At 37.5% G+C, this 24,056-nt stretch overlaps 1 protein-coding gene across 2 annotated transcripts in view; it reads left to right on the top strand.

Annotated features, from left to right (window-relative positions):
- The first annotated feature begins 516 nt into the window (after nt 1-516).
- Nucleotides 517-24,056, top strand: part of Znf804a (zinc finger protein 804A) — a 279,798-nt gene continuing 256,258 nt past the window's right edge. Inside the window, exon 1 of one of the 2 annotated variants that reach the window (XM_045148506.1) lies at nt 517-618. In XM_045148506.1, the coding sequence (XP_045004441.1) occupies nt 553-618 (66 nt within the window). In that variant the 5' untranslated portion in view covers nt 517-552. Of the gene's footprint in view, nt 619-1,343; nt 1,515-24,056 lie in introns of those variants that run through there. The other variant, XM_004660276.2, reaches the window with a different exon arrangement.

Raw genomic sequence — 24,056 nt, 5'->3', positions numbered from 1 at the left:
GAGAACTCAGGCACCCCCATTTCTTACTGTCCCAGAAATCCACTAGTATGCCCGGATTATTTTCCATTCAGGTCGCTTCTAGGGCGAACGCTTTTGTTCTTCACCTCTCTGGTGGGAGAACTAGGCATGCTAAGCGAGCTCAAGGCAGCCGCTTCTTTCTGCCGCAAAGCCTCCTTCTCCACGGGGCTTTGGCAATTTAGGAAGAACTGACATTCCCAGGGGAGGTGGGTGAGGGGGAATGCCAGGACCCACCAGGGATGCATCAATCAGGAAGTCCCTGTTTCTATCTTCTTTCCACCGCCAAAATGCGTCGCCACAACTCCCTTCCCCCGAGCTCTCCCCACACAGCACTTAACCATATTTCCAAGTGGGAGGAGGTGGTGGGGGGGCATTCAGTCTCTCTCTCTCTCTCTCTCTCTCTCTCTTTCTCTCTCTCTCTCTCTCTCTCTCTCCACACACACACACACACACACACACACACACGCATATATATTGTTAAAGAGAGAGAAAGAGAATCCAATAAGGCAAACCCAACCCCATTGGGTAGCGGTGATGTTGAGAGAGGAGCCGCGGCTGGCACCTGCCCGGATTCGCTGCAGTTGCAAGCGGATGCCTTTGGTACTGAATTATTAATTTATTTCTCTGCCCCTCGCCCCCCGGCCCCACCCCCACTGGCGGAGCCGACCTCCGGGCCGCGGCGTCCGCGCTCCGCCCGCCCCGGGAAGGAAGGAGTGTCTCCCCCCCCCTCCCATCCCCGGTCGGTGGCCGTCGTCTTCCGGGCCCCCTGCCCTCCCCCGAGCGTCCTGGGCGCGGTGCGGGGCGCTCGGGGTCCCGGCGGCGGGGGAGACTGGGGTGGTGTTGGGGTGGGGGAGGCGGCGGTGACAGATGTACTCCTGTGACAGCTCTCAGTATCAGCCCAGTGGCTCCCTGCCATTGGCTCAGTGCGATGGACCGGCAACGCCGCTCACTATAATAACACTCATGCCTGCCAGCGGCGGCGACTCGGAGCGCGGGCGCCCAGCGCCGGGGATGCTGCCGCCGCCGCCGCCGCCGCCGCGCCTGCCTCGCGGGCGGCTCCCGCAGCCCCGCAGCGCCCGGGCACCGCACCGCCGCTGACGGCGTCCCCCCGCCCGCCCGCCCGCCCGCGTGCACCGCCCGCCCGCGCGCACCGCCGCGTCCCGGGGCGAATCAGAAGAGACACACTCGCAGGGGCGCGGGCGAGCGCGGCCGGCATGCGGAGGCGGCGGAGCCGGGGCGCGCTCCGCACACGGGCGCAGTGAGCAGGCTCGCCTCCCGCGCCCGGCCCCGGCCCCCCGCTCCGCCCCGATCGGGCTGCGGCTGCGGCTGCGGCGCGGGTGCATGGAAGGAAGCGGCGGCTGCGGAGGAGAGGCGGCGGCTGCCCCATGGAGTGTTACTACATTGTCATCAGCTCCACGCATCTCAGCAACGGACACTTTCGCAACATCAAGGGAGTTTTCCGGGGCCCTCTCAGCAAGAACGGGAACAAAACTCTGGTAATTCATGCCCATTTATATTCTCTCTCTCTCTCTCTCTCTCTCTTTCCTCTCTGTCTCTCTCTCCAAGAGGACATTTGGGATTGTGCTTATTGTTAGCTTTGGAAGCTTTTGCGATTTAATTTGTCTTGGAATGCTTTCATTTATCAGTCTGATGGGCGTGGGGTAGGAATGAGGAATCAAGAAGGGAAGAGGTCTTGTGATTCAATGGCTTTTCCTGACTCTTCCACAAGCCTTTCCACTCTTTCCACCACACTCCGTAATGCCTAGCAGGACTTTTACATCTGACCACAGTCCTCATGTGGAATATTGTTATTGTTTATAGGATCTTTTGAAGAAAAGACAAAAAAAAAAATAGAGTACCCTCAAGTGATGCCTAAACATCTTCCCATTCAGGGAGCTGAAGGTGAATGAGGGTGTGAGTTCTCTGGTGGAGGCAGGGAGCATGTGGCTGGTGGCACAGAGCAGGTGGCGGGACTGTGTGATGGTCTCAGAAAGAGTTTGTATCTCTGTTCTTCCCTGAAGGACTGACTGGCAGCCCACTTCTCTAGTGAGTTGTCGTTTCTGAGCTCAACAGAATGATTCTCAAACTCCACGCTGTCAACTTTCAGCTTGTCACTCTGTAGTTTGGGGATATGGGGTGTGAAGGGTGATCACCATGGCCAATTAGAGACAGGAGGAGACATGTTGGAGGAGCAGACCCCGCACACCGTTGGAATGTTCTCACTGGCTCACAGACCTTCATCGTTCAGCGTCCTGGTAGGAACAGCACTTCTGATTGGTGGGGGAAGATGTGCTGAGCATAGAGATAGCTCCTACTTTTCATCCTAATTCCCGTAGCCACAAAACCTCCCATCAGGACCAACTTATATGCACTGGTATTTCTAGAGATGCAGGGCCTTCCATACAGGAAAAGAGAAATAGGGCGAAGCCTCATTAGTGTAAGTAATGCAGATAGACTAGCTAAAGTGAGGTGGTAATACACATGTGCGATTTCATGCAGTCTGGGTCCATTAGTGATCATTTCTCCCTCTCATTTTTTTTTCCCCCTCAGTCCTTACTTAGCCAGAGTGGATAAAGAAGTTCAGGGACACATTCAAATATAACCAAAGTAAATTTGGCTTTCTTTATCTATTATGTATCCTTAAATACATATATATGAATAAAGAATTATGATGTGTGCTTTTCAAAAATGAATCATTCTCATCTGAAGTTTTAAATAAACTAAGACACTAACTTGGGGTCATTTGACTCCTAGCGCATTACTGTTAGATACCAACTTTCAGTTCATTTAAGACTCAAGCACAGCACTGACACATGCCTTGTTCTGGATGGGGCTATTTTCTGTTACCACCGACAAAGGAAGTTTCCTGAGCACTTCTTTTCTGGAGTCTAGAGCACCAATTGAAACTGTGTTCTCCCTACACAGAAAACTTCAAAAAAAAAAAAAATGAAGAAAAACCTTTCATTTAGAAGAAAACTCTACAAAACACCTTTAATTTTACTTATCAAACCAAGCTTCCCATAAGGAAATAAAACTCACGGAACCAGAAGTCATTTCCAAACTTGCTTATAATAATATAGGTGTTAAAACTTCCCATAGAGTTCATTGAAAAATAAAAAGTAATTTCCTGAAGTTCAGCTTGTTTCAGTGGAGCATCTTGAATCCTAAGTGACTTCAGGTTTCTGAGGACAGTGGAATTAGGTATGCTGCTTGCTTGTGTGCTTCAAGCTGATTAGTGCTTAATCTCTCATAGTCACAAAAGCACGATGAAAGACTAGTTTTGCCTGTGTAACTTTGCGATTAAAAAATGGGTGGATAAAAAACAGTCCTCAAATGAGATGAATAAATCCAAATATAATTAAATAACAGAAGCATCAAGGGAGGATAATCTACTTTGAAAATGCTCTCACTCTATTTCTCTTGATTGTTAAGAAAGAAACTTGTGGGGACTCTCCTAAGACTAATCCCAGGTCGTTCATAGGCTGGCTTTTTTCATAATTGTGTGTATGCCATTTACACTGGCTGAGTTGATATAGATTTTTATAATAGGATTTTAATATATTTGAAGCTTGTTCTTTACAAGAAAAATGCATATGTGTGCAACTTTAGATGAGTTTATTGAGTTTTATTAGTGGCAAAAGTAGTTATGTGCTTGTTCTAAGGTATAATATAATAAATTCTATTTATGAGAATTATTTTAATTAAAAAAAGTGTTATCTATGCCTCCATAAAAATATATTTGTACCCATAGGAGGCTAAGAGGAATTAGTATAAACTAAGATTTATCATTAGTTAAAAATAGATAATTGGACATGAAATTTTTAGGGCCAACTTTGGTAAGAAACATACATATAGATAAAAGGGTTGTATGAAACACATAGGAAAATTTCCTTGAAGACTTTATTCATATCATGTCTTTAGACTTTTTTAAGTTGGTAGTTAAATTATATATTTAATATGTTAACCTTACAATCATGGAGTAATGATTAAGAGATATTAACCACTCTGTTTTAAACTTGAATTTGATATATTTGATTTTGTTGTTTATACTGCATGTTTTACATTCAGAAGGCTTTGTTAACATCTCAGATTGCTGTTTATTTTTTTTCAGGAAGTCTAACGTAAAGCCACTCTCCTGTAATTTTTCTTCACCCCAAAAAGTTTAATTATGTTCCATTACTAGACTATTACTGAGCATTTATAATTTCTCTTTAAATTTAGATTCCATGAAAATAATTTTATAGATTTCCAAAACTTGATAAGAGGAATTTAAGATGTCATTCTATGAGTATGGCATCCTAATGGGAATAAAAGTTACTTGTAGAATAACCAGTATAATTCAGATTTTAATGACAATGAATGATTTCTACAGTTTTAAACCCAAGAATGTAATCCTATTATTCTTATTTTATTTATTTATTTATTTATTTATTTATTTATTTATTTATTTATTTGGTTTTTTGAGGTAGGGTCTCACTCTGGTCCAGGCTGACCTGGAATTAACTCTGTTATCTCAGGGTGGCCTTGAACTCATGGCAATCCTCCTACCTCTGCCTCCCGAGTGCTGGGATTAAAGGTGTGTGCCACCACACCTGACTAATCCTATTATTCTTAATGTGGAGATCCTCAAATTATACTATAGTTTTCAGAGGCCATATTTTGTCTACTCAACTCAAAATTCCTAAACAAGAAAAAAAAAAATACTGAAAGACTTATCTTGTTGTTAATAAGGGACTTATTTATTAACGTTGTCCACTAGGCAATTTTAATTAAAAATATAAAAATCATAAATTTTTTTTATGTCTTACAAGCAAATAGTGGATTTGTTTGTTTATAATTTCTGTAACAAATTGCATCCTCTCTTGATATATCTTTCATGGAACAACAAATCAATATTTTATTAGTGACCCAGAGTATTCCTGGATAAGCTATAGGGCTTAAGCGAAATAAATAAAGTTTATGTTCCATGTAGTCTCCTTTTAACATTTAAATTTTGTAAACATCTACTTCATGAATAAAACCATTAAGTTATTATTTCAAATTAATTCGTAAAATTATTGTCCCTACTCATATGTCTTAAATTTTTAGCACATATCTAAGTATAGATGTTTATTTGGAAAATCAATATATGTTTAATCACTCTTCGTGTGAAATTTGGGGTTTGAAATCTTAGAGGCCATTACTAATTTGTGGCTTGCATTCTGTTATTTTCTCAGCATCTTGCTATATCAAATGTTTCATTATATCTTATTACAGAAATTAAAAAGAATCAGTAGTGGTACTGAGTTCATAAAATAAATTGGTGTTATACAGCATATTTCTCAAAATATTCCAAATTATGGAATCCAAAAGGATCAGTGTAATAATATGATTAAGTGATAGTGCTGTGTTACATGTTTTGTTGAAGGTAGTTTTCTTTTCTACTTGCCTCTAAGGAGGAGCAATAGTACGTAATTACAAGCTCACATTAATTTAAATTTATTTTATTTTATCTTCAAATGTGTAGACATCACTGATTTCAGGCCTCAATCATTTTTTTGCGGGGTGGGATGCCTTTTGTTATCAATATAGTGAGTATTAGGCTTAGTAAGAAAATAAATTATCAATTGATTCTTATGTACTTGTTGTTTAATTCCTTCAACTTTCTTCAGGTGTCTAAATTAAACAGTAGCCTCTGTCTATTATACACTGTGTGATATGCTTCAAATTAGTCATGTTCCTGCTCAATTTGGTTCTGCTTTGAAAGAATATTAACAACTTCAGACATGTTTGTGGATTTCTTGTCACTAAAGATGTTTTCGTATGTGTTAATTTTGGACCATGTAAGTGTTCTGTTTTGTTTTACTTTTGTTTGTACAAGTGTTGATACAATTGAGGTAGATCCTAAAATATAGCATGTAATCTTTTGTTTTAATTGCCATTATAAATTATAATTTGTTATTCATGTCACCCCTTATAGATTTTTGATGTCTCCCAAAAAGTGTGATTTAAAAGTCTTTCCATTCACCCAAAACCATTTTGGTGAATATTCAGACTATAAAACAGAAGAGTCCAGATTGCTGAGTTAACAATAATGAAAATTACCATTGTTAGATTACTCTCAAAGGATCTTAAGGGTGCAGGTGGATGAGGAGGTATATTGATAGATCCACAAACTTTGTCATTTTATGAACTTGCTCACGTTATCAGTCATTAATTCTTTCAAGTTATTTAAATTTATGCATTCAAGGACTGTTGCTGTGGATCACTATTCCAAAATGAATGTGCTTTTTATTATTTTTTATGTTTTAAGTAAAACCTTATAGCATCTGCATTTTCAGAACACATTTAAATAGTAAATTCTCTAACAGTTAAAATTGTCTTGGCATGATGAAAAATGTGCTCAATATTGTAAAGGAGAATAGTATCATATTTTTGTACATTAGGTAGTGCTTGAGTTCCATTAGCGGAAATCCAGTAGGGGCATAGGATCTAGTACTTCTCAGATCTTCAGCAGTGTGGTATGGGCTATTTATATTGTCAGTTGTCTTCCTTCTGAAAATACTGACTGGGAAAAGTTTCAAGGAGCATCCAATCTAGCAATCACATAAGGGTGTATCAGGACAAATTCCAGGTTGAAGTTTGTTTAGTGCTTAAAATCGGTGCTTAAAAATATTTGAATATCAATGTTAAATGAAAAGTAATGAGATTTTTAGTTTACCAATGTTTACCCTACTTTTCTTTAGCTGTGTTGAATTTTCATTTATTTTATACCACTGTTTCTAACAATGAAAGCATGTCAATTTTTCTATATCTGCTTAGTTCAAAACTTAGAGTTTTCTCTTTCTCTGTGTGTCTCTAATAATTGAATACATAAAGATAAAATAAAAAATAATCAAAAAATTAGAAAGGGCTGGAGATATGGCTTAGCAGTTAAGACACATACTGGAGAATTCTCCCTATCCCACATAAGCACATGGTGGCACATGCATTTGGAGTTTATTTTCAGTGACTAGCAGCCCTGGAATGCCCATTCTCTCTCTCTCTCTCTCTCTCTCTCTCATAAAAGAGCAAATAAAAATAAAATCTTTTAAAAAACAAAATTAAAATTTTTCTATGGAAAAATTGAATCATTGATATTTCTACATATGTCCTTCATTGTATCAACTTACAGAAATATAATGATCATAAAAATATTTGCAGTGCATTCCTGTTTTTCTCCTGTATTCATTAACCATATGTGCTGACAGAGTTGATTGACAGTCCTTTCCAGATTAAATATGTTGGAGAATAATCCTATTAAAAAACAACTATGGAGTTGGAGGTGGAAATTTAAATTTGTACACTTTGGGCTGGGAGTGTAGCTCGGTAGAAGAGTCGTTCCTGCTTGGCATACTGAAGGCTTACCCTCAATTCCCAGCATTAAAACAAAGTAAAAGCAAAATAAAACGTAGTATTGTAGAAGGTTTTCAATTAGGCCACTAGGCTTCTGGTTTTGGTTTTACTTCAAACGTAATTTTGAATAGTATTTTATTCTTGATATTCTTTAACTCATTATTTGTAATAACTTGTAATCAAAAATATTTGTAGAATGGTCAACACAGTTAAAAAGTCACATGTATGGTATAATTCATACTTTTAAGCAATTGTGAAATAATATAAGTTTGAAGAAATTTCTTTCAGTAACCCTACTGAGTTATGATAGCTTTATTGAGGGTTAATGCTACCCACAGGGAGTTTGATTAATCATTTGTTAGAAGGAACCAATTATAGCATGTTATATGCTATAGCTAAATATATGAAGATATTATTTGTATCTGCCTATCACATTTTGTATTGTCAACCATAAAAATATTAGAATAAAATTTTGTTATTTTTCATTATAAAAAATTAGCCAGAAATCATTTGATTTGTTTTCTTTCATTCTAAATTAGATTTGTGTTCAAGAAGAGCTTACAGTGTTTACTATATTTATGATGGTGACTTTAGCTAGCAAGATTATATTAATTTTATGAATGTATTGTTGACACTTCCTAAAACAATGGAAGATAATGTGAGGCTAATAAATAATCAGAACTCAACCATAGTGATAAAAAGTGATCAAAGTTCGAGCTGGAGAGATGGCTTAGCGGTTAAGCGCTTGCCTGTGAAGCCTAAGGACCCTGGTTCAAGGCTCGGTTCCCTAGGTCCCACGTTAGCCAGATGCACAAGGGGGCGCACGTGTCTGGAGTTTGTTTGCAGAGGCTGGAAGCCCTGGCGCGCCCATTCTCTCTCTCTCCCTCTATCTGTCTTTCTCTCTGTGTCTGTCTCTCTCAAATAAAAAAAAAAAAAAAAAAGTGAACAAAGTTCATGACCAGCTAGACTATTCTGAACTCTTTTATATGCTATGACATCAAGGGAATAAATTTGCATACTCTCCTCAATGTAAATACATTTCATAATCAAATGTTTATGGGGGAAGTGCTGTACTGCAATGATAAGAAAACTTATTTTTCCTAAGCAGCCTTAGAAACATAAGCTCTATTGAATATGATGAATAAGGGCCATTTGCTTAACCAAGTACTAATTTAATTGCTTTAATGCATTTTGTAGTTATAGCTAACATCTAAACTCAGTGGACTTCAAGTTTAAAGGATGTTACCTCAGAAAATGTGAGTTGGCTTCATGAAAACTGGATAATCCTTTGGAGCCAAAACAGAGCTTTCTTGTGACAAAGCTGCTGCCTGAAGTTAGCAACATCTACTCATGCCTGAGTCCCCAGTTTGGCAGACTGACTTTCATAGTTCCAATTTACTAGGCTTTATAACCATAAACCACTTCTTAATATGAATCACGTCTACATACACACACAGTCATAGAGTTTTTATTAAAAGCATCAGACAATATGGTGACTTAATGACAAAACAGAAACACTATTGGATTTAATAGGGAATGGTCAATTGCTGATGTGTATATGGGTTTAAAATTGAGCATATTATGATTTTTTCCTGTTCCTCTATTAACAAGTTTACAATACCAGTATTTGAAATCATTATCTGTACAGCCTATCTCCCCAGAAATCTCACTTTCAAAAAACCTGAATTATACCCTTCTTTAACTATGTAAAATACAGCCATTCTTCCCTGTTTTAGTCCCACTGTTTATAACAATATTCTTCTTGCACTTTAATGGATTAAGGCTATCTCTAAAAAAGAAACTTTCTTAAGCTTAGTTTTAGAAGTACATAATTTTGTAATATGAATTTAAGTCATAGGAGCTGGAGAGAGGGCTCAGTGGATAAAACAGTTGGCATACAAGCATGAGTTTTGATCCCTAGTACCCATGGAAATACAAGGTTGGTCTGGCACCAACCTGGATGGCTAGACTAGCAGAATCTGTGAGGTATAGGGCCTAGAGAAAAGACCCCACGTCAGTAAATAAAGCCAAGTGTCATTGACGAAGACACCTGTCATCAACCTCTGGCATTCATAAGCCTGTGGACACTCATGCCCAGATGCACAGGCACTTGCATGCCTATGCATAGAAACATGTGTGCACATGTCTGTGTGTGCATGCATGTGTGTGTATTCATAAGCACATGCGTGCATACACACACACACACACACACACACACACACACACAAACACACTTCTTTAGATGGAGTATTGTATAATACAGGTTTTACATTTTAAAAATGCCTTATTGAAAAATACACAGAATTAGTTGGGCGTGGTTGCACACACCTTTAATCCCAGCACTCGGGAGGCAGAGGTAGGAGGATTGCTGTGAGTTTGAGGCTACCCTGAGACTCCATAGTGAATTCCAGGTCAGCTTAGGCTGGAGTGAGACCCTACCTCGAACAAACAAAACAAAAGCAAACAAACAAACAAACAAAAACTACAGAATTATGTTTACATGCACCAGCCCCAAATCACAAGGAACACAGATAACTCAAGTTGGAACATGTTAGCAGGTCTGTATTTGTGTAACACAAAATGCTGCACGTTCTTACAAACCTTGTGGTACTTCACCACTAGGAATCTGGAGTTTTGTACTATAATAATGAGAGTCAATACCATAGTAACTATTTTTCATAAAGGAGGATAGAGGGACAAGTAGCAGTAATGTCTCAATTGTAGAGAAGCCAGGGCCATGCTAGCTGGTAGATTGGGGACTGGGTAATAAAAGCAATGGCTTCATTTTTGTCTGTACTCGGAAATGCCTGAGAAGTGGTTTTGATTTTCTCTCGTTCCAGACAGAACACAGGATGACCTCATCTTTTATTAGTGTACTGTGAAATTGGATATTATTGACAAGTAGATACAAGGCCTCACTTTTAGAGTAGTATGAGCTTATAGCTAGAGGATCTTAGGAGTTTCTATTTATTTATTTATTTCTCTGATTAACCAAGGACTAAAAGGCCAAAACCATGAGGAAAAAGAGACAAGGTGATCTGGAGGACAAGTTGATTTAAGAAGTTTAGGAGACTTTGAAGAAATGAGATAAAAGATGAGTACTTTTAGTGATGAGGAAGTAAAGGAAATGGCTAAGAAATATCAACATGGATCAAGATTAATGTTAGGCTTATTATTTTCTCATTAATAGAGAACTTGGGAGAACAACATACTCCTCTTGAGACAGGTATGGGATCGTGAAATTTTCACTGAAACAGACTTTAGTTGAAGAAAAAGGTGATTTTTTTGTGACAACTTAAAACTATTGATGGTTATTAATAACAGACACTTAAGAATTCATGAGAACACAGTCCAAAAGTTTCTGGTCCTATGGAATGTTATACTAGAAAAAACTAGGTTTGCCACTTGGGAGATGAAGATTAGGGAGGGAGGGGCATTTTGGGAATTCTGTACATGTGATAAGCAGTATCACTGTAGGGACAGGGTGAAACAAGTTTGATGTTGATGGATTTTATGGAGTCAGTGGAGGTAGTAGGATGTTGAGACAATGATAGGAGTGTTGTGGGGAACACTGAGTCCTTTTGCTCTTTTTGTCTCGTCTTGTGCATGAACCTCCTATGAATTCTATACCTCTCTGTGAAACTTATATGAAGTGTTTTGGAAGAGGAGCTTTGGGTCCTTCTAATGCAATGGTTTTCCTCCCACACTTAGCCACTGTGGGTCAAAAGTATTCATAATGCAAACCTAACTTGTTATACTAAGTTTGCCCTGAAATGACAAGTGGATATAGACTGTGTGTCCAGAATAACATAATTGCTTTCCATGTATCTGGAGGCTGAGAAATTCCCAGATTAATGTGCTGGCTGATTCATGCCTGGCCTGGGCATCATCCTGCATTTGTTATAACCTCACAAAGTGTAGAGAGGAGATGGAGATGAATCTAATGGCATTTTATAGTGATGAACCCTTGTCATGAGGATCATGAGCTACACTTTCATCACTACTACATCACTACATAATCATTCCAGTGCATCACAATGACAGCATTAGGGAGACCCAGCCATTTGGTTGATAGCATCCACCCATGTTGCTATGCATGTGTTCCTCAGGCCGGAAACCTGAAAATAGGTTAATGTGTGGAATGGTCAACTTTTGATTAGAGAAATTTTAGAACAGTCTGGTATGCCAAAGTTTGCCAAGTACTTTGTCCAACTTGTGGAAAGCATGAAGAGTAGGGTGTAATGTAGGGTGTTACTGTGAGGTGGCTGGGACTATTGCAGATGAAAATCACTTGAAAAGTAAGAAGTACATCTGCAGTGACTTCTATGTTCTAATACTGATCAATGAGAGGAAAGATGGGTTTAATCATGATCCTCTCCTTATTCAGTGTAGATGGCTTCTGTAACTTAATCCAGCAGTGGCAATGGGAATTCTATATACCAACTTCATGCTTCCTCTGGAAAATCCTGATAATTCAATGAATCACCAATCATTGTTGAAGATGGTGCCTTAATGGGAGAGAGAGAGAAAGAGAGAGAGAGAGAGAGGGAGGGAGAGAGGGAGAGAGAGAAAGCCTTTTGGTTCAAAATTGTTATTGCATCAAAATTGGGTTTTATGAAATACTCACTTAAACAGTGACTAAATGCAAAGGTGTTCTGTTATGAGATCTGTCTGAAGTTATATCCTAAATGTTTGAATGTATATCCTCTCCTTCTATGGCAGTTATAGTGAGACCTGCCTATAACCTAAACCCTTATTACCATCTATTCACTTAAATAGCATTTTATCTCATATTTTCATATCATTAGCAATATATAGGTAGATATTTTATTACAATAACTGGCTTGAAAATGACAAAACAAAATACTAGGCTCTTACTTGCATTTCCCTATTTTTTCTGTTTGGTTACTAATTCCACTATCATCACTATATTCTTTTATATACTCTTAAACTCAGTGAGGAATGGTGATTTTTTTCTCTAGAGAAGACACACATATATCTTTAGCATGTTCCATTTCTTTTTACTCTCTCTTTCTCTCCCCCTGTGTCTTTTAATGTATATGCTTAAATCTATATTAACATAGTTTCTTAATAAATGCCAATTTTGCTTCAAGAACAACAACAACAAAAAAAAAAAAAGAATATGGAGGAAGGACAAAAATAGATTTTTTCATGATGTACTTTTTAATAATGTAGACTTACATCTTTGGCTAAATCTGTTCCCCAAAACTGCAAAATACAGACAAGTTTGGGAACAGGATTTATTAAATTGGCACATGATTAGTCCAGTAAAATCAGTGCTATTTTAGCAAACAGAATGAATTAATCAGACAAGAGAAGACACCTGGTCACTAGCTTTATGAGGTTAAAAAAGTTCATTTCTCTTAAGATTTCACTGTTAGTTACATTTTTATCACAGAAGTGATGCATATGTAGATTAGTTTGTGGATCAAATGTGATTAATAATATTGATAAATTTGTCCTAGCTTTGACATATAAGCTTTCAATGAGCTTTGGTATCTATTTAGCATATCCTGCTGTTAACACTCACTCTTTTCACAATGCATTGTGTCAAGATTTATGTAATTCATACACTTTGTTTCTGAACCTTACCATATCACTTTTTCTGTCTCATGGCACTTGTATTACTGTTCCCAATGGAATGAGTGAAAGGCATACATACAGATGTAAAGTTATCACTCTCAGCTGAAATATCCAACTTGGGTGATTGATGTCTGATAAGGGCTTCCTCATGACGTGTTTTTCCACTCTCTCATAACATAGAAGAAGGATGCAATAGAAGTTTCTCAGACATCTTGCATAAAGATTTATCTTGATATCCATCTAATCATGAGATTGGCCATTTTGTGGCCTATGTATCTTTGAAAGCACTCTTCCCTGTGTCATCAGATTCAGAGTCTAGATTCCAACACTCTAGTTTGGGCGTGCATAAGCACTCACATTATGGCACCCAGTTCATCATGGAATTTTTATCTCTATCACAATAATGCATAAAATCTTCCCTTTAGTATGGGTGGTACTCAAAATATTTTGGAGATGAAGATTTGAAAATCCTGAGGAAACATTTAGATATCATCTATTTATTTACATTACAAGGTTCATGGACTACAGGACAATGATCCTTTAGGAAAGCTTGTGATTTTCCTAACTTTCACCAGTGGTTCTCAAAACTTTAATGGAAAGAAAGCCTTGTTATTGTCTTTGATCATTTCAGTTCTGATGCTACAAAATTAATAGTTACACTAGGGGGCAGCATAACATTTCCTCTTGCTCCATTGTTAACTGATTCAGTAAATAATAGATTAATACAGTTGTCAAATATAGTCACCATGGTTTTATTAGCTAAAAAGTCATTCTAAAATTTTATTAGCTAAGAAGTCATTGTGAAAATCTGATATGAGAGTGATGTGTTTGTTTTATATTTGATTTCTGTGCTTTTCACAGTAGTTATTTCTGAGCATTCTGTACCTCAAAAGCATATAAAATACACTGTAGAAAAATCATGCTGACCTGGAGTTTGTTATTAAGCATACCTTCAAGGACATCACTCTTGGCTGCAATAGTGTCAGTTTTGCCTTCTGAAGTTCATGTTTCTTGGGTCTTCTTAGGACTTTCTTGGGACTTGTTTCATGATTACTTATGGCAAATTTACTTTAATTTCATAAGAAATTTTAGTTTAAGTACAATTTCAATTTGAATGGATTTTGCACAATTAATCAGAATAAAGATGTAGTGTATTGATTATAATTTATTGAAAAGAGCAAAAATATGAAGACTATATGGGTTCTTGAAAGCACTTCATTTTTTCAGGGAGACTACAGTATCAGAATTGGTCTTTCCTCATTTCTGTACAAAATGCTTATTTATTTTTTTCTATTTTTACATTTTCATATATGCATATCATGTATTTGAATTTTATTCCTTCTCTTCACTCTTTCTTTTGTCAATTGTGTGCTTTAAAAAAAAGGTTTTAATACCTTTTTAATAGATGCATATCATGTTATTTTCTTGATCACCAAAATTGATATTGGAAAAGAGATGAAAAGCATATGTCAAAGTTTTATTAAAATATAATGAAATCCATAACAAGCAGGATTCCATTTCCTAGAGGAATGGTGCAGATTATGTAAGACAACACAAACTTAAATTTTTCATTCAAGGGCTGTAGAGATGGCTTAACAGTTAAGGCACTTGCTTGTAAAGCCAAAGGACCCAGGTTTAATTACCCAGGATGCATGTAAGCCAGATGCACAAGGGGCTGCATGCATCTAGAGTTCATTTGCAGTGGCTGAAGGCCATTATCTCTCTTTCTCTCTCCCTACTTCTCTCTGTCAAATAAATAAATATTAAAACAATTCTTGATTCAACAGAAAGGACACCCTTTTTAATAAATTAGGACTTAAAATTTGATATTATTAGGCATATGGTAATTCAAAAATGCAAGAGAATATATTTCAAGAAAATTGATAGCAGTGGACTTTTTGTTCAGGTTACATATTGATGTCCTAGTAAGGTATACCTAAGATGATATAACATTACAGTTAATGGCTAATGAAGCAAATGATAATGACAAATCAAAGTAAATTCATCCTCTTTGTAAAATGCCTAACATAGTTTAATTTTATAAGTAAATTTAGGATGATGTTGACTTTTAATACTTAATTACACTAATTTAAATACTATTTCAATAGTTCATTTGCCATATGTTATCAGATAAGTAATTTATTTATTTTTATGGTACCAAATATACCAACAATTTTAAATGCACTAAATGGCTACCACAATTCCATCAACTTTAGAAACTGTGGATGACTTTAAAACCTTTCCTCTTTTCTCTCAGTACTGTACATTCAATATGGACAATATCTATAGGTTTAATACAAGGGTCTAAGACAGAACAGGCACAGAGCACATGCATACTCTCAGAAACTCCTTTTTCTCTCTCCTCCCCTGTAAGATCCCCCCTTCCTTCATTCTCTCCTCTGCATCTCCTTAGTAGAAGGAATTGCTATTTCAACACCAGCCTATGTCAATGTAATGTGTTTACCTCAGAAAATTCATAGAGTTTTCCTGAAAGTTTAGGCAAAGTCCTCTGATTAAAAATTGTTTAGCTAAAAACAAAAAAAAATATCACATCACAGTCCCCTTGCCTAGCCACCTGGTCCAATATCAGAACTATAAAGTGATACTGTAACATTAGAAGTTCTCAGAAGGAATCCAATCGCTAAAATTTCAGAATTAGGGCTGGAGAGATGGCTTAGCGGTTAAGCGCTTGCCTGTGAAGCCTAAGGACCCCAGTTTGAGGCTCGGTTCCCCAGGTCCCACGTTAGCCAGATGCACAAGGGGGCGCACGCATCTGGAGTTCATTTGCAGAGGCTGGAAGCCCTGGCACACCCATTCTCTCTCTCTCCCTCTATCTGTCTTTCTCTCTCTGTCTGTCACTCTCAAATAAATAAATAAATAAAAAATATAAAAAAAAATTCAGAATTAATTCAAAACAAATAGGTGAAGGGAGAGATACTGGGGAAAGAGGGAGGGAGAAGAGGGTAGGGAAGAATGAAGGGGAGTGGAAGGAGGAGAAAGAAAATCACTAATTCCTCTTAATTACTTTAGAAGAATGACAAGTAAACTAGGAGTTATATTGATTTAAACACTTAGGATACATGTGGCAGCATATTCAAGTATATCTGAGACAGTCCCAGCTTATGCTATACGCTTGTGTGATTACTGGTGGCTCTGCCTGTAAATCTCACAATAATCCTAATTTGGATGAAAATTTACATGGTTACACTGCTGAATACAAAAGCTTATCCAGTGACAGGAAACCATCTCTGCTTTACAGATACTGCATTCTTTGAAAATGCTGTCCTCAGGGCATTCCTTATTATTGGATATTGTCCCGACCTCAAGCTTTTACAGTGGCAGTGAGTGAAGAATACAGGTATTCTTCTTCCTTCCTGGCAAGCTGAGCTTCCCACATGTCAGAGAAGCAGTATCCAAACGCTGGGAAGTCAAGTGGAGATCCTTTGAGGATACTTCAGAGGAGCTGAAGAAAGGAACCAGAATGAGTGAATAGGGTCACATAGGAAATTTGTCTGAATGAACATTCTGTCTGAAGTGCTGGGTTCTGATGTTTCCCGTTGACTATGTGAGTGGCAGAATTTTTGTCAAGATTGGGATGTTTTGCTTTTCCAACAAGACTGAGACAGCAAGGCCATCCTGACACTGTCTAGATCTATAATACCTTTCCAGTAACTGTATTTGATGCTATGCTTTATAAGCATCCATTAACTAAGAGACCTCATTAAAATAGGATAAATAAAATTTAACTTTTCTCCCCCCAAATTTCTGCTTTTTACATAGAATTTCCACAGTGTTTCATTCATGTCATTCCTATTTTTCCCCTAATTGTCTATAATAAAAATATTAAGGCTTTGGAACTAATGAGACTAGTTTAAACTATAGCAATTTACTAGTAAGCTATTATTTAGAGTAGTTGCTTTTTTCGTGTCTATATCTAGCAAAAAATTTTGCCACTCACATAGTTATATACCCTATGTAATAAAGCATATTATACATTTCCCATAATTTGTTTTTGAAATGCCCTAAGATTAGCTGAGCAAATATGACTGCTATAAAAAAGATGACAAAGAAAGAGAGGTGTCTGATCATGATTGTTATTTCCACAGATTGACCTCTGAAAGAGAGCTTGCTCTTCCTCTTTCTTAAACACATGGGTATGTGTTTTCAGAAAGACATATGAGTACAGAATAGGTGGCTAAGTAGGCTCAATGAAATTAACAGCTCAGACAAAAAAAATAGCACCCATCCACAGCCAATAATCAGATTCTGTAGTTGTTTTTTTTAAATATATTTTTTGTTCATTTTTAAAAATTTATTTATTTGAGAGTGACAGAGAGAGGGGGAGAGAAAGAGACAGAGAGAGAATGGGCACGCCAGGGCTTCCAGCCACTGCAAACAAACTCCAGATGCGTGTGCCCTCTTATGCATCTGGCTAACGTGGGTCTTGGGGAATCGAGCCTCGAACTGGGGTCCTTGGACTTCACAGGCAAGCGCTTAACCACTAAGCCATCTCTCCAGCCCCAGATTCTGTAGTTTTGAAGAACTAACCTGACTCCATTTTAACAGCAAGAGCCATTTTGATATGATAACTAAGTTAAGTTTCTGTGTCTGAGCTGGGGCCACAAACTGTTCCCTGGTTACTGTTCCCAGGATTGTGTATTCATAACATTCCAGGAAGTACTTTAACTGTAATAGCTGGTCTGCTTCTGTCACCAGGCTTGCTTGCCTTTGAAACCCCTACCCTGTGATTTCTATGGTTTTGCCCTATAAAAAGAGCTTGAGAAGCTGACCCAAGGCTGCTCTCTACACCCCTGCCTTAGGGAGGTATATGAGTCAGGGTTCTCTAGAGGAACAGAAGTGCTAGAATGAATTATTTTTAAAAGGGAATTTATTGGATTAGCTATGGTAGTCCAATAGCACTTGCAGGCCCGAGAATCACAGAACCTGGTAGCTGCTCAGTCCATGGGGCCAGATGCCTCAGAAGTCCCAACTAGGCACTGCAGATAGTGCTGGAAGGCCTGGAAGCTTCCTGAGGAGCTGCTGGGTTTCAATCCATGTGGGTCTTCAGTTGATGCTGGTCTTCAGTTTGCGCTGGTCTTAAATCCATGTTGGAAGGTAGCGAACAACTCCCATAGCCAAGTGGAAGGAAGGAAGGGAGGAAGGGGCTCTTTTTCCCAGAGCTTCCTTATATCAAGTCCCCCTCTGAGCAGGGTGCCCACTCTGGGAGAAGATCTCACTCTGGGGGAAGATCTCACTCTGGGGGAAGGACTTCCTCCTTTATTTGATCCTTCCTGGAAGCAACCTCTGAGATCCACCTGAAAGAGATTTCTGTGGATTACTAAACAGATCAAGTTGACAATACCTTAACTATCGCAGGAGGTAACCACCAAACCAGCTCTATTACGCACAATTAAAAGCTTGGTTCAGGGCTGGAGAGATGGCTTAGAGGTTAAGCACTTGCCTATGAAGCCTAAGGACCCTGGTTCGAAGCTCAGCTCCCCAGGACCCATGTTAACCAGATGCACAAGGGGGCACATGCATCTGGTGTTCGTTTGCAGTGGCTGGAGGCCCTGGCACACCTGTTCTCTGTCTGCTTCTTCCACTCTCTGTCACTCTCAAGTAAATAAATAAAAATAAAAACAACAACAACATTAAAAGCTTGCTTCAATTTAGCCATAATTTGTGGTTAGTGGTCTTTATTCTCACAAATGCTGGGTTAACAGTTTATTCTCTGCAGTTCTATGTTGGAGTCTAACCTAGATGATTACAATTATGACTTAGTGGTTCAGATGGGGTAATGCACATTGGTCCTCTCTTCCCAGCCACTGAATCTTAATATCTATGTTCTGATCTGAGTTCAGGAATTCGGAACAGCCCCCAGGTGAAATTTTCTTTCTTGGGACAAAATGGATCTGGGTTGGTTTCCATGGACTTGTTTTGAAGGAGGTTTGGATGTCATGCATTCTTACTTTGCATGAAAGATGAAACCCCCTACTCTGCCCATCGCTGCTTACCAATTGTCTTCCAAGAGGCCTCTGAAATATGGGCTTTGTTGTTAAAAAATATATATATATACAGAAATCTTGAATACTGTAATTAAAACCCAAGACACAATTTTGAGCTTGAAACTTTAACATTTAGAGAATAAATATGCAGGAATGCATTTTGCTTGCAGAAAAATATCTAGCTCTAGCTTCAACTTTCACAAGAAAATTTAGTCAACTCGGTCAATTGCCTTTTCATCCATACCTAGAATACATTCATTCAAGCAGATATGAGACATAGCAATGAATTTCATATCACTTAAGAGTTTGTCAATGTATGTAAAAGCATAATTGTGTAAAATAACAAGGAAAATTAATAAGCAAATACAATGAGGTAATCATGATGTAAATTGAAAGATATAAAGATATGAGGGTGATTACTTTAATAAAAACCAGAGTAATTCTAGGCCAGTCATAGTGGCCCATACCTTTAATCCCAGCATTTAGGAGGCAGAGGTAGGAGGATAACCATGAGTTCGAGGCTACCCTGAGACTACATAGTGATTTCCAGGTCAGCCTATACTAGAGTGAGACCCTAAGAAAAGAAAGAAAGAAAGAAAGAAAGAAAGAAAGAAAGAAAGAAAGAAAGAAAGAAAGAAAGAGAGTAATTCTAGATCAATCAAAGCTTTGGCATTTGAAAATTTGAACTTATAATAATAATGAAAACAGAAAATCTATGTTAATGATATGTTTAGTAAATCAAATGATATCATAATGCAGTTATCACTTGGCATTCAAAAATTTCACTGGTCCTTAAGTCATTGTTTGCATAAATGAGATCATCTTTCATCACTTGTGGATGCTTTAATAAGATTGTTGTTACAATAGTATTAGAAGAAATTCTACTTTAATAAATGAGGGATCATTTTATAAATTTCTGAAAGTATTTGCTTAAGGATATCAAAAGAATATTTAGAGTATATTTTTAAATCTTGTGAATAAATAAATTATTTCTTTCATATATTGAGCAATTATTTATTTCAGATCCAGACTTAAAGACATATGGCAAATATGTAATTTGATTATCACAACTAGTCAATTAGGTTTTATACAATTTGTTTTACAAATGAGTTAACTTACATCTTAGAGGTCAGTTCTTACACAGAGTCATTTTTTAGTCTTTCAAATATATTTATTTTAAGGATAAACAGGGGCTGGAGAGATGGCTTAGTGGTTAAGCGCTTGCCTGTGAAGCCTAAGGACGCTGGTTTGAGGCTTGATTCTCCAGGACCCATGTTAGCCAGATGCACAAGGGGGCACACACGTCTGGAGTTCGTTTGCAGTGGCTGGAAGCCCTGGCATGCCCATTCTCTCTCTCTCTCTCTCTATCTACCTCTTTCTCACTTCATTACTCTCAAATAAATAAAAATGAAGAAAAAAAATTAAAAAAAAAAACAAACAGAAAATGCATATGATTACCAAGGCTATGAAAACTTATTTGCTTAATTTTTGCTTAAATTATTTATTTTTGTTCTGTTTTTGTTAGTAAAATCTGGTTTCTTAATTAAAATTTCTATAGTGTTCATTTATTAGCTTATCAAAAAATGATCATCAAACACTTCTTTGTATTTCTGTTACTTCTTAGTACCAATAATTTAACATCAATTAAATAATATTAAGTCAAATACCAAATTATATAACTCAGTACTTTATATATTGCACCAAGATATGAAATATGTTGTTTAGTAAAATATTTTCTGAATTAATTAAAGTCATATATTAAATTTGTTTTGTGGTACTTTCAGTAACAGTTTGCAATTTTTCCTTCAGCACTTTTTATTTCTGGTGTTTACAATCTACTGTTCCCCAAATATTAAGAGCAATAAATGTTCTCACACTAATGTAGATAAAGAATTACTTTCATGATATTTGCAGCTACAAGCACATCATTTTCTGGAATATATTATTGGGCTTTTCATCTACAGGGGTAAAATAAAAGAAGCTGCTCATTTCCTAATCACCGGCTTTGCAGCACACACTTTGTGGAAGGCCAACTTTCATATCTAGGCAGTCCATAATGTACAGGTTATCCTTCTATTTTTCTGAGAAGATTATTTTCTGGGCAAGTACAAGAAAATAATATACCCAAAGCACTTTAATACATTTTTTGTAAAGTGCTGGTGTTCCAAATTTATTTTCCTCCTACTTGCTGGCTGTGCTGCACAGGAAGAGATGGAACGAGAGCAGGGAGAAGAGCGGCACCCCGTGACATGGAGCAGGAGGCATCGGGAGCCTGTGAGCATTCCTTTGCCTGGTCTGTGGCGTTGTTGTAGTACCCCTGTCCTCATCAGCTGGTGGCCCAAAGTAATGTGATCAAAGTTAAACTATAAATATATTTACTTTTTTTATGTTATTCTATTTTTATAACACAGCAAAACATGCTTAGTCATCAACATGGAGAATTTTGCTCTCCTGTAGGGCAGTTGGAAGTCATGCTCAAGGACAGTATAATAGTACAGTAAATAGAGACATGGAGTGAGAAAATTAAAGTGGGAGACAGAAAATAGCAAATGCCATAAAAGATGTAATAAATGTTCTGTAGAAGATGTATATTTCTGGTAGGATAGAAAGTACAACAGTAGGTAGGCATGGAGGTGCATGTCTTTAATCCCAACACTCGAGTGGCAGACATAAGAGGATCACTGTGAGTTTCAGGCCAGTCTGAGACTACAGAATGAATTCCAGGTCAGCCTGGGCTACAGCAAGACTCTGCCTCAAAAAAAAAAGTTTCCTCACTGGTAAGGTGCAAGATGTCTTACCAATATTGTTATGACTTAAATTCCAAAAGAAAAGACGTACCTTTAAATACTAAGTATTTAGTCTGATGTCTCAAGGATTACCCATGGTAACAGAAGACAGCATGCGATTGTTGCCTCGCTGGCAGCTCTAGGTCACCCAGGTCCAGGTCTGCTTCCTCTGGTTTTTCCTTGCCTCTACTACTCAGTCCTGACTAGAAAATATTGGCCAAACTTGGGCTGAAGCCACCTTATCAAAACCTTGACTAAGGGCTGGAGAGAGAAGTTAGTGTTTAAGGCATTTGCCTGTAAAGCTAGAGGATCCCAGTTCAATTCTCCAGGACACACATAAGCCAGATGCACAAGAGGGCACATGCATCTGGAGTTTCTTTGCAGTGGCTGGAGGTCCTGGCACACCCATTCCCTCTCTCTCTCTCTCTATTTTTCTCTCCTCTCTCTCTCCCTCTTTCTCTCTCTCAAATAAATAAATAAATAAATAATATATGTATATATATATATATATATATATATATATATATATATATATATATATATATTTAAAAAAGAAAGCAGCTTTATTTCTCAAATGGATTGAACTTTTGATTTTTAGTTGGTTTTATTTATTTATTTCCATTTGTTGAAGGCAGAAAACCACCATAGTAATGAAAGAATAAGAAGTAATAGACAAATACATTAACCTGTGTCAGTTTTTGAATTTCAGAAAGCTAGGAAGAAAATAATACATCCATATATAATATACATTAAAACTTTGGTATAGTTCCTCAATTTTGAATGTGTGCTTGTACATGTTTTAAGATTAAGTAAGTCACTTTAAATTATTCTCTAACAGACCAACTTAAATAAATAAGCATAAAAAAATAAGGAGTTACAAGTGGAATAAAAAATTAAAGAAAACCTTCAGTGTAAGAAATACCAATTAGGTTGCCTATAAAGCAAATAAGACATTGGAGGAGTAGGCTGTTCACATAACAAAAATGATGTTATGCTTGGACATCAGGACATTGAAAAATGTGTCCTCTCCCCTCTATGAACAGTGGTGTTGCACAAGTGAGGAAAATAATCTCTTTGGCAGACAACATTGGCAATGTGGAAACCTGAGTGCACTGTTTGAACTTTTCATGAGAAGCCATGAAGAAATTGCTATTCCTTTCAGATAGGGTACTGACAACAGACCAAAGAAATCATTCTACCCCTTTCTAGCTCAGTGGACTAGTGAGTTTACTGAGGGTACTTACAAGGGTATGGGCAAAGATAGCTGTATCACTTGTAAGGACATAGGCAATCAGTATCCCTGGTACTCACTGCAAGAGTGGCGTGCAGCTCCTTGAGAAGAAGACTCTCTCCCAGCAGTTATGACACTTTATATAATAGTGGTGAGGAGCCTTTGATTCTTCTATGTTTCAAGAACTTCCTGACCCTGGTTTACTTCATTGGTCTTAACAAGCCTAAGGTTAAATTGGGAACTATCCAACAAGACTCTCGGATGGAATGTTTCAGTTCTGAGGAAACAGCTATTCAACAGTGTGCAGAGAATCTTTGAGTAGAATTTCTGGTGTACTATCCTTTTTATAGTCTGGGAAGAAATAACCACAAGTATCTGAGTACTACCAGTTATTCTTTAATTATAGTTTATTGTAACTGTGCATACCCCAGCTTGCTGATGACAACACATATGTATGTTTCTCTATTTGAAGGATACAATGCGCTCTGTGTCATATATTTTCAAAGCATCAGCAGTGATCACACTGTGTAAGATTTTAGCTTAGTTTATGTGCAGACTTGGATCACTTACAATCTGAAAGAGACACACATTCTTTTCATAAATTTTGAATTATTCAGAACATAGGTTCTAGGTTGTAGCTAAATAAATACAATTAAAGAATCAAGATTCCATCTATAGTATCTGAACATTGCCAATACTTGAGTAGATTTCTGTCCTCTGAGCAGGAACTATATACCTTTCTACTTAAACTTCTGAAAACTTACTATTTTGTTTGCTTATGTGACTTTTCTTCAAGAAAAGTTGGTCATTGAGAACAGATTTCTAGACCGCTTTGACAATTAGTAAGTAATATCATGTAACAAATAGAATTTGAAAATATACTGCTATATTACTTTAATGAGTGGAGTTGGGTGAGCAGCAAGCAAACCCCTCTCTAAGATGACTTGCCGGATATCACTTATACCAGTATTGAGGGATTGCTTTGTCTGTGATGAGTCTCTCTGTCATTCTCAATCATTGAAACAAGTGGAATATTGT

The sequence above is a fragment of the Jaculus jaculus genome, chromosome 4 (genome assembly GCF_020740685.1).
Source record: "Jaculus jaculus isolate mJacJac1 chromosome 4, mJacJac1.mat.Y.cur, whole genome shotgun sequence".
NCBI lineage: Eukaryota > Metazoa > Chordata > Mammalia > Rodentia > Dipodidae > Jaculus > Jaculus jaculus.
Note: the sequence above shows the minus strand (reverse complement) of the source record. Positions and strands in the feature narration are given on the sequence as shown.